Below are 12,418 nucleotides of genomic sequence, written 5' to 3'. Positions count from 1 at the left end.
TCCTTTATGCCTTTCATGAAGAATAAGGAGAAAATTCACATTAGTCTAATGCTATCTTGGCCTTAAAGATGTCCTTAATATATCTTTTTCATACTTCTACCTCCAGTATTTCTATTTCATTATATTTGAAATGAGTTTCTTGCAGAGAACATATAGTTGGCATTTGGTATTTAAACTGCTCTGCCGTTCTCTTATGTTTGAATTGGTATGTTTAGATCATTTCCAGAACGTAATTATTGATACAACAAGGCTTTACTCTGTGTTTCGTTTTTCTTTGTTTTGTTTATTTTGGTTTTTGTTTCTCTATTTTCTTTTTCATTTTTTCTCTTCTTCTTTTTTTTTTTTTTTTTTTTTTATTTATTTTTTGAGGCGGAATTTTACTCTTGTTGCCCAGGCTGGAGTGCAATGGTGTAATCTTGGCTCACAACAACCTCTACCTCCTAGGTTCAAGCGATTCTCTTGCCTCAGCCTCCTGAGTAGCTGGGATTACAGGCACCCACCACCACATCTGGCTAATTTTGTGTTTTCAGTAGATACAGTGTTTCTCCATGTTGGTCAGGCTGGTCTTGAACTCCTGACCTCAACTGATCCACCCACCTCGGCCTCCCAAAGTGCTGAGATTACAGGCATGAGCCCCCGCGCCTGGCCCTCTTTTACCCTTTTCAATGTAGGTTACTTGAACATTTTTTTTAATTTCATTTTGAGCTTTCTGTGTTGTTTTTAAGTGTATCTCTTTGTTTAACTTCTTTAGTGGTTGGTCTGGATAAGATATGCATGCATAACATCACAATCTATTGGTGTCATTATTTTGCTAGTTTTTGTGATGTTTGAAAACGTTACCTCTTTTCTCCCTTAAGCTGATGTTTACAGTTGTCTTAAATACTTCTGCATACATTTAGAATCACATTATAGTTTTTGCATCACCTTCAAATCTAATTTAGAAAACTCGAGGAGAAGAAAATCTTATTGTATATTTTCGCTCACTGTGTTTTTCTTTCATCTTCATATATTCCAAGGTTATATCTCTTTTATTATTTTCTGTTTAGAGCATTTCCTGTTTTGTTTTGTTTTTGTTTTTGTTTTTGTTTTGTTTTGTTTTGTTTTTTTGAGACAGAGTTTTACTCTGTTGCCCAGGCTGGGGGGTGCAGTGGCGTGATCTCAGTTAATGCAACCTCCGCCTCCTAGGTTCAAGCAATCCTCCCACCTAAGCCTCCCATGTAGTTGGGACCAGAGGTATGTGCCACACCACACCTGGCTAAGTTTTATATTTTGGTAGAGACAGGGTTTCCTCACGTTGGCCAGACTAGTCTCAGATTCCTGGCCTCAAGTGATCCGCCTGCCTCAGGCTCCCAAAAATGCTGGGATTATAGGCATGAGCCACCACGCCTTTTCAGGAATTTCCTTTACCCATTTGTGGATAGGTCTGTGGGTGACACATTTGTTTACTTTCCCTTTATCTGAGAATGTCTTGATTTCTCCTTCATTGTTGAAGGATATTTTCTCTAGGTGTAGGATTGTGAGGTTACAATTCTATATGCATTTCTTTTAGCACCTGAAAAGTATTCTTCTGGCCTCCATGGCTTCTGATGAAAACTAGTTGTTCTGATTGTTTTTCACCTGTAGGTAAAGTGTCACTTATCTCTGGATGCTTTCAAAAAAATTGTTCGGTCTTTTGGTCGAGTAGTGATCAGAAGTTTAATTATGACATGTCTCTGTGTGGATTTCTTTGAGTTGATCTTGTTTGGGATTTTTTTAGCTTGTTGAAAATGTAGGTGTATGTTTCTTGCCAAATTTGGAAAGTTTTCAGCTATTATTTCTTTGTGTACTTTTTCTGACTTGCCCTCTCTCTTCTCTTTTCAAGACTCCGATAACACAAATGCTAGATTTGTGATACAATTGTCCCTGGGTACTGTAGGGAACTGGTTTTAGGACTCTTCTCAGATACCAAGGTCTGCAAATGCTCAAGTCCGTTGTATAAAATGTGAAACTTGGACATTTATTATTTTTGCTTAGGATTGCTTTGGCTACTCAGGCTCTTTTTTTAGTTCCATATAAGTTTTAGGATTGTTTTCTCTAATTCTGTGAAAAATGATATTGGTATTTTGATAAGAATTACACTGAATCTATAGATTGCTTTGGGCAGTATGGTCATTTTCACGATATTGATTATTCCAATCCATGAGTATGGGATGTGTTTCCATTTGTTTGTGCAAGGTTATTTTCATTTTATTTTTATTTTTATTTTTTGCTACATTGGAAGAGAAATTGAGTTCTTATTTTGATTCTCAGCTTGGTTATTGTTGGTGTATAGCAATACTATTGATTTGTGTACATTGATTTTGTAACTAGAGACTTTACTGATTTTGTTTATCAAATCTAGGAGTCTTTTGGAGGAGTCTCTAGGGTTTTCTAAGTGCACAGTCACATAATTGTTGAACCGCAATAGTCTGACTTCCTCTTTTCTAATATGGATGCCCTTTATTTCTTTCTCTTACCTGGTTGGCCTGGCTGGAACTTCTTTGATAATGTCTTCTGTAATCTCCCAGTACACTGATTTTTTTTCTCTGCCCTTTATATTTTCCTGTTGATCTAATCTATGAGCTTTATAGTTTCCATTTGGTATGTATGTATTTTTTCATTTGTTCCAACTATGGTCATGATTGGTCACTGAATTATTTTTATCGTGAATGTTGTAATATCTTTCTCAGATTTCTCAGAATTTTTTTTGTCTTTTGTTGTACAGTTTGAGATCTTTTCCAGTTTTTTGTATGATGAGTGATTTTGTATTAAAACTTGGACATTTTGATATTATATTATGAGACTCTGAATCGTGTTTAAGCCTTATCTTTTAACTGGCTTTCTCTGACTCTGTTCTGTCAGGGGAAAGATGGGTGCTGCCTCATTACTTCCAAGCAAAGGTACAAGTCCAGGTGTCCCACTTGGTCAGGGTAGAGCTCCTTGTTACTGCTGGGTGGGATCGGGGGTCACCAGTTCCCCATGCCGTCTCTACCAACACAGCAGCAGGGGTTGCCTTCATGACCAATTGGTGATGGTGGAAGACCTGACCCTCCATGGCCTCCTGTGACATCACCTCAGTGTGGAAGAGGAGGAGCATCTAGTTACTGCTGGGTGTGGGTGTAAGTCCATACTCCCTACATAGTTTCCATAGACACTGTGGCAGGGATCAGGGCCTTGCTCCTGGTCTACGGTGATGGAAGCCCTGGATCACCACTTGACACTACTTCAGTGGAGATCAACTGCCTCATCACAGCCTTTTTAAAGTCCAAGCCTCGGCCCCCTCACCTCTTGGATGTTGCTGGCATGTCTTTTGCGGTGGGGTGGGAGCACATTTTCTTCTGTACTATTTGCCAAGAATAGAGAGGTTAATATCTAGAAGTGTTCTGTGTTGCTGGGCTGCCCCTTTCTTTGTTCTTTGGCTAAACAGAGCAGGCCGTTGGGGCTTTTTTTGTCTTCACCTGTTGGCATTTCCACTTGCTGGCTTCGTTAGCCCCAAATCTGGGATTATATGAGACCGAAAGGGAATGCAGGAACTCACCATTGCATGGTTCCTTGGGTCCTGAGTCCCCGGGTTGATCTGCTTCCTCTTCTCTCCCTTTCACAGTCTCTCTCTCTCTCTCTGTCTGTCTGTCTCTGTGGGTGCGTGTATGTGTGTGTTTTAATGTAATGTCCAGGATTTTTTATTGAACTTAGCAGGAGGAATAGGAAAGGTATGTCTACTCTATCTTCCTGGATGTAGAAGTCCTCTATGCTTTTCAAGGCCCTCAGCATCCTCATCATACCTGGACCCTGCTTACCACACTCTAATAATTAAATAGGTTTGTCAGTGGGCTACTCTTAACACTTTCATTGTTGTTGCTGTTCTGTCTACTGGGTCTGGGTCGTTTCAGACTTACTGCAATCCTACACCAGGAAAACAAACATTTGGAGTAATTTTTATTCCCTTTACCAATATTTTATTTTTTTCTCTGTTACCACCCATGTAAGAAGTAACGTAATATCTAGAAGAACTAAGGGATTGCTTAAGGGCAGGCTTTGGCACGACAGAGAAATGGTACTGGAAGCATACTGTTTGTGAGAAACTGAGCTTCCCTTTCTAATGCATATACTTATTTCTCCAAGTCAAAAATGAAAGGAAGAATACCTGAGAACCTTATGTTATGTGGAAGTGTTCTCTACCTGATTTTTTGACACTTGCCATGTACTCCTTGATTTACATCTCCCTATCTTTTACCACTTCCTCCCATTTCCAGCCCACCAACCCCTCTAACTTGACCACTGGTTAAGAGACTTGGATAGAGAAAGCAAGGATGCTCTGTAGAACAGGTACCTGATTCCTAGTAATCCCTATGATCTGCTCCATTGGCTGGTTTATTATAGGTCCTCAATAAGCACAGAAATTAAATGTAGTAACAGAATACTCATGTGCAATTCAATTAAATTATGCTACTACATTAAATTAAATGTAGTAACAGAATACTAATGTGCAACGATCCTGATACCTTAATATATTCCATCAGGTAGGGGTACTGATGGAAGGAGGCTAACTAGAGCCAGCTTTCTAGAGCATTGTAGAATATATTCAGATTATTTATGAACATGGGTAGGAAGGATGAGAGGATCCATGAAGTAGTAAACCCAGTTATGTTATTTTAAGTTTATCTTTAAAGCAGTAAAATTAAAAATAGTAATTAAAATAATTACCCAATAAATAAAAATTCAACACATTTAAGAACTTTTATATTTTAATTCTCTATGTTTTTAGCTGCTCATAGAAACACACTTGTTTGAATTCTGAAACTGCTATGACATTTTACTTCAAAAGGCAAGGAGAGATGCATAGAGAGTTAAGAATTGACCAGAAATTTTAATCTTTAGAAATAAATGTAAATTACTCTTATTCTTTACAGGACAAAAATGCACTTTCTAGACTAAACTTTGTACCTATGGAATATTTGTTTCCTGAGACAGGCTTCGAAATGATAACATGAGTCTAAAAATAACTTATATGAAGTGTGTAACTTGATGAGTCATAAGATTGTTGCATATTGACATATGAAAGAAGATATAAAAGTAGAAATGTATAAATTGTTATCCTTTTAATTCAATGGTTTTGGAGTGAAAAATGTAATTAAACTTTTAGTTTCAAAATGCATTTGTTCTAATGTACTTTGCTTTTCTAAATGCAAACTTGCCAAATGATTTCAATATTATTATTCAGCAAAATAACAATAATAATTAATGGAAGCATAATATAATTTGGATTGTAGGAAATGTTTGAAGCTGATGTATAAAATAATATTGTGCTTCCTAAGGAAATGAAAGATTTAAAAAGTAGAATAAAATGATAATTTGTAGTTTTTACTATAAGATTTTTTATAATTTGTGTTCTATATACAAAAATATGTTACCATGCTTATATAATTATCTGGAGCATTTTTTTTCCCAGTAAAAATAGTGCTTTTTCAGTCATTCCAATATCTTGGTTACTTTTGTTTGTTCATTCACGTATTACTATTTTTATTCAACAAAACAGTTAAGAACCTACTGTTGCTAATGTCACCCTATTTCTAATGCATAGTATGTGCCATACACAAAGGTTTTATGAATAAAAGACAAAGAAAATAGTACCTATGTCTGCAAGTTTATATAAATTAAAAAATAAAAGCTGCTGTTTATAGTTAAAGGAGACTTTTAATGATAATGATTTAATGGATTTAAATTTAGCAAAATATATACAAATTGTTCCCTCTGAACATATTTTATTGTCTGTAGAGGATACCATTATTAACATGAAATCATGCCTAAGTATTCTGGTCAAGAAATACTGCATAAAGTTATTTGCTTTTAAATTTGTGTGGAATGAAACTTGAAAGAACCACAAATAAAATCTTAGAGGCTAAAGTTGGAAGCATTAGAAAGTTTTTAATAGCATCGTTTTTTATTCTTGACAGTTTCATTATCACACTACCTCATTTTTGTTACCAGTAATTTTCAGAAGTGACAGAAGTTTGTATGATGAAAGTAGATGAGACACATATTCGTAATAAGGAGCAATTGAGAAATTATTAATTGTAGGTTAATAAAGCCAAATTCGCTTTTAAGAATATGTGTTAAGTAGGGTTAATGCCTTATTTATAAGCAATTTATTTCATCTCTTTTCATGTGATGTCATAACTGTTTAAAATAGTATTTATACTGTAAATTCTTTTGTACTTTCATGTATATATTTGATATGATAATAAGGTGTAGGGAGTATTAACTGAAAAAAAATTTTCTTCGTGTAAAATCTGTGATGAATGGGGCAAGGAGACTAGCCAACTACTTTATGAATCATGACCTATTTAAGAAGCTCTGAGTACTTCTTATTAGGGAACCTAATCTTGTTCTTTATTCAGTTATGTCATTATCATTAAAAATTACATCTGTAGTAAGGTTCTGTCCACCCCACACGTGCACCTCTACTTATTCTTGAATACAAGAATCTTCAAATATGTCTCCGAGAGACTTTTTAAGGAATTAAATTGCTAGAAACTTAATATAACCAATGTGCAGCTTTTTTGGAATGCTTTGTAATGTTACAGCTTCAACTCTGAAAAAATTATTCTCTTACTGACATGTTTACTATATTTAAGTAATCTCTGTGAATAAGCATAATATTCTATATCTATAGTTTGAATAAACTGTATGGATCAAATCCTAATATTATATAAATTGCTGGCAGAATTTATATGGTTATATAAATAAAATAGATTAGAAAATTGGAAATATTTATTTGTGGCCTAGGTTATAATATTATATAAATTTGGCCATTTGTTTAGTTATTTACAGATACTACAATCACACCTAAAATGATATAAAAATATGATTTATAGCAAATGCATTTCTATAGTATATTCTACATATACTTGGTGTTAAGCTGTTAAGTCTATAGGCAGAGTCTGGAGTACTCCTTTGCTATGATAAGTAGCTTCAAAAGCCTAATGAGTACACCTAAAGCCTTTGGAATGGGGAATTCTAAAGGGAGAAAGAGCAACTGTGATACCCACAGAGTCCTTGATTTTAAAGATTGCTCGAAAGTCTTAGAGTAATGCAAAGATTTGATATGTAGAGTCTGTTCTCCACTTCTATTCCGATCAAGATAGTGAGTTACTCTTTACAAAAGGTCACTGATATATGCGGAGACTCACACATTCCTCTAACTGCATTGGAAAACTGAAGATTAAATGTGGTCTTCTGTCTGATGTTCTGTCTGGAACAATAATAGGGCAGATGTGAGTGTGCAAGTCCATGCGTGTGTGCACACCCATTCCTGCCTGTACACGTACTATTGGAGGTTGGGTGGTGGTCAAATTGATGGAAGTAGTCTTTTAAAAATTCAATTTAGATAAATGGGGCAAAAAATAGATGTGTATTTGTATATGTTTATGTGTGTGTGTGCATTTCCTGAAGTCATATTTAAAGAGTTTAGATTTTAGTTGCTGCTTTTTCTCTCTTTCACTCTTTCGACTAGTGTATAGTCCATTTTGTGCTACTATAAAGGAAATACCTGAGGCTGTATAATTTATAAGAAAATAGGTGTATTTGGTTCATGGTTCTGCAAGCTGTACTAGAAGCATGGCATCAGAATCTACTTCCAGTGAGGGCCTCGGGAAGCTTACAATTATGGTGGAAGGTGCAGGGGAGCCGGCATGTCAGATGGCAAGAGGGGCAGTGAGAGGGAAGGCAGGTGCTAGGCCCTTTCTAACAGTCAGATTTCACTTGAACTAATAGAGAGACAACTCATTCATTACCACAGGGAGGACACCAAGCCAGTCATGAGGGATCCGGCCCCGTGACCCAAACACCTCACGCTAGGCCCCACCACCAACACTGGGAGTCACATTTCATCATTTTTTTTTTTTTTTAATCAGACATTTTGCTAGACATAGAGTCTAAATTGATAGGGACTAAAGCCTGTCCATACTTCTTGATGCCGTGCAGATGTAGGCACTGCTCTTTCACGCACAGTTGAGCTCTCACGATTGGTAAATTGTAACTACACATTAAAAAAGTGGAGTGGGGGTGGGGACAAGAATCCTCTTTTTTCACAGTGGCCTACTTCTTGACACGTATTCTTAAAAGCGAATTTGGCTATATTAACTGACAATTAATAATTTCTCAATTGTTCCTTATGAATATATGTCTTATTTGCTTTTGTCATATAAACTTCTCTCATTTCTGAAAATTACTGGTGACAAAAATGAGGTAGTGTGATAATGAAACTGTCTAGAATAAAAGATGATGCTATTAAAAACTACCTCAATTAAAGTCCTACTGAACCACGATGGGACTGTGTTTCCGTTTGCGCTATTTTATAATGAACAATTTCTAAATAAGTCAATATATTGGTGGTTTACATCTTTTTTTTTTTCAAATATCAAATGTACAGAAAGGTGAACTTCTAGTTCCTCAATCCCCATTCCTCCTTATCAACATTTTTTGTGTATTTTTCTGCAAACATATTTACATAAATATTTTTTCTTAAAGTTTCTTACCCACTGGCATTTTACAAATATACATATGGCATAAAGTATATAATAACAAAGCCAACATTTGTAAGCTAACTTAAAAAATATAACATCAATATATGCTCATAATTGGAGGAGAAATGGAAATAACTTAAATGTATAATCACACAAGGATGTATAAATACATTTAACTTGCTTTGTTAGTCAGTTTATCTTGGGCATTTTTGCTATCCACCTTTGAACACTGCCATCTGGCTCTTGTCTAGTAACTATATATATATAAATATATGTTTATTCAGGTAAAAGATAGTCTCCTGGTACCTAAAGTACTGTTGAGGAAATATTTGTTTTACTTATTATATGAGGTATAGAGTTTTTAACCCAGCTATAATTTAGTAAATGTAAATAGTCTATAGAACTAGTCAAAATATTAATTGTATTTAAAAAGCAATAACTAGAGTAACTGTGATATACTAATAATATACAATTAAATGATTTCCATGTTCAATAAAAATTGAGTAAATGTCAAGAGTGAAGATTCTAAGGGTGAATAGCAAAACACAGTGGTAAGAATAGTGAGAAAATGAAGCAATTTAGCCAAGAACTTACCTTTTTGTGGACTTTTGTGATATATCAGTGCTATTCTCAAACATTGGTGTTAGCCTTTTCCTCTAATCTAAGAGCATTTTGATTACTAGAGAGAGTTCAGCATAAAATATAATTGTCCTTTTGTATCTGCGGGGGATTGGTTCCAGTATCCCCTGCAGATATCAAAATCTATGCATACTCAAGTCCCCGCAGTCTGCCCTGTGGAACCTGTGGATACAAAAAGTTGACCCTCTATATCCACGGATTTTGTGAACACTATATTTTTGATCTGCATTTGGATGTAGATTCAGAACCTGCAGATACGAAGGGGCAACTGTATTTATTGAAAAAAAAGCCCATGTATAAGTGGACCCTTGCAGTTCAAACCCATGTTGTAACAGTAATTATTTTGTATATTATAGGGAATTTATTCAAATTTCATAATTCAGAAATTAGTGACTAAATAATAATCTCTGTAGCATATGGTCTATCTTAAGAACACATCATTCCTCTGTATTGTCTGAGCATGTTTGGTTAAGTTCAGCCAACAATTTGGGAATGTCTATCACTAGTAAATATTTGGTTCATGGTAATTGTGACCATTTTTCAGTTCTTGTTTGTGAATGTGACTTAGAGTCTATCTCATTGGAGAGATAAATTCCTTAGCATTTATAAGCCACTCTACTTGGAAACAAGATCTATAGGGAAGTCAAAAGCTAGTAATACCAGAGCATTTTTATAATCCATACATTGTAGAATATTGTCTCTTTCATGGTTAAATATTGGAGCAAGGATGGATTTTTATTTATTAGTCTTACAATTGATAACTTTCACAAGCCTGGTAGCACCTAAAATCAATCTGAGCTTTGATTCCTTAGCATAAAATAACCAATCAAAAGTTCATTCCATGACATAAGCCTTATTATTTAGGCAACATTTTAGAGCCCTAAATGCTCAGGCTATCTGATTGTTTAATCAGATAACCATTCTCTCTGTTAGTTCTTTGTGACATAAGCAAATACCTCTTGTGGAAACTAGCAATTTTAAAAATATCCTTTGAAGTGATGTATTTCATAAGTAGAAAGATTCTAAATACATTGTCTTCAATATTTATTCTTAGGTTGGTGAGACCAGATGCAAAAAAGTTTGTACTTCTAAGTCTGATCTGAGATCTAATGACTTCAGCATTGTTGGAAGCTTACCAAGAGATTTTGAATTATCCAATTATGACTGCTATGGAAAACCCATTGAAGTTAACAATGGACTTGGGAAATCTCAGGCTAAGAACAACAAGAAGCCTCCCCCTGCAAAACCTGTTATTCCAACAGCAGCAAAGCGAATTGATCTTTATGCAAGAGCATTGTTTCCTTTCTGCTTCTTGTTCTTCAATGTTATATATTGGTCTATATATTTATGATAAATCTTTTCCATTTGTATAAAATAAAATTCAATTTAATTGTGACCTACTCCATTCATAAATGCCAATCTGTGAGAACTTTTGAATTTTCATAGCAACTTTGCATTTTGGATGCCATTTGATTGTAATAAAAATGTGGCACCTTAATTTTGAATGGCAGCATGATCATGTAATGTCTGTGCTCTAATAACGATGTATATATGTATAGTGAACATATTGCTTAGTAATAAATGAAGGACAAGCATACTACATAATATAACCCAAACAATTCTCTTCAGTTAGTGTAAACTGCAAATACTACAGATAATTCTGATAATAAAATAATACGCACGCTGAATCCTGCTATGTTTACCATTCTACCCTACGTAGTATTTCAAATTTCCTTCCTTGTAACTTTCAAAGAAAGCCATCTTATTCTTGTAAAATTTTAGATGGTATTATAACAGATTTTAAAAGGTTGTATTACATATTGTTTAAACTTTGTAAGTAGAAATGTATCAATTATAATTATGCGGGCTCTATGGAGAAATAAAGTTCACAAAATACTAATTTGTAAAATCAGCTCATTTTAAAGTGTGCTTGTGTTGTCAAAATATCAGATAGTAATACACAGTAAGCATTTTTAAACAAAGGGAAACCTATATTTATGTAACTGTATAATGAATTCTGACAAAATAAAAAATTAAAGATACCTTATTGATGAAATATTTAGCATAAACAAAATTCTATTTAATCCACCTGAAAACCTAAATGTATTTTCATGGATTTCATTTGTTGGTACGTATTACATAAAACATTGTGCCTTAAAATGAGTCGTACATATTTTACATTGGAATGCAGTAATAGATACATGATTTTACATCATTTTTGAGAAACCAAGGGAAGTAATAAGTTGAAAAAGAAATCCATAATTCTTATAAGATTTTAACTTTTTTATTTTATTAAAATGTTTGCATATTTTAAGTAAAATTAAAAATGTTTTCTGAATTTATTTTTTTATTTGAATATTTTGGGATTAGTCACAAAATATTTAGAGATTAAGTAAATAATAGCTTTGTTTGTATTAGACTTCACTTCTACTTGTATTTTCTTTCTTGTTAAAAGTCTAGACAACTGAGATTTACTTACTTTGAACTTGTTCCAACCCAAAAGCAAGCACTAAGTCTCATTTTATGAGACCACCATTTCTTAATATCACATCCAGTGCACCTTTGTCTTTCTGCTATATCTGAAATAGAACTACCGTTAATTCACATAGATAAACATAAGACTAAAGAAGTATATTTACATTATCTGAAGAGTTTTGTTGCAGCTATGAGTTTGTGTGGCAAATTCAATAATAAAGTATTATTTATGCAAATTGCCATATGTAATTCAGTGCTATTCAATTTATTGAAGCTTTGAATTTTTAAAAGATTCTCACTGATGACATTATTTTTAATGGGATATAATCGAATCCTTTGTAGTCCTTCAGCACCCTCTAGTTGTAAAGGTGACATCCGAATAATTTTACAGTGCTACAGGTAACCCTGTTGATGGACTTAATATCTTCTAAGACCCAGGGCAAGAGCATTTTAATGGAACTGTGGTAAGAAAAAAAAATGAGTATGATTTAAATCACTTAAAATATTTACCTGTAATTATATTTGCTTATAATCTGTTTCCTTTATTTTGGCAAGTTTCATTCATATTAGGGAATGTGATCTAGATATAGAGTTTTAAGTGGAAGATGTACCATATTGAAGACAGATCTCATTATATAGAAATTTATTTGTGGAAAATGGTATAAATGAATTACTTTTCTGTAATATAATATTGTAGCCTCTTAAGACCAATTTTAATGCCCAAGTATATATGAATAGCTATCCCAGGATTAAGTGTGTAT

The 12,418-nt window shown here is 34.0% G+C and overlaps 1 protein-coding gene across 2 annotated transcripts in view; it reads left to right on the top strand.

The window, feature by feature from the left end:
* Positions 1–11,897, top strand: part of GLRB (glycine receptor beta) — a 91,695-nt gene extending 79,798 nt beyond the window's left edge. For both annotated transcript variants that reach the window (XM_023226412.2, XM_023226409.2), the window contains one exon: positions 10,237–11,897. In XM_023226412.2, the coding sequence (XP_023082180.1) occupies positions 10,237–10,244 (8 nt within the window). In that variant the 3' untranslated portion in view covers positions 10,245–11,897. The remainder of the gene's footprint in view (positions 1–10,236) is intronic.
* The last annotated feature ends 521 nt before the right edge of the window (positions 11,898–12,418 follow it).

The sequence above is a fragment of the Piliocolobus tephrosceles genome, chromosome 3 (assembly GCF_002776525.5).
Source record: "Piliocolobus tephrosceles isolate RC106 chromosome 3, ASM277652v3, whole genome shotgun sequence".
NCBI lineage: Eukaryota > Metazoa > Chordata > Mammalia > Primates > Cercopithecidae > Piliocolobus > Piliocolobus tephrosceles.
Note: the sequence above shows the minus strand (reverse complement) of the source record. Positions and strands in the feature narration are given on the sequence as shown.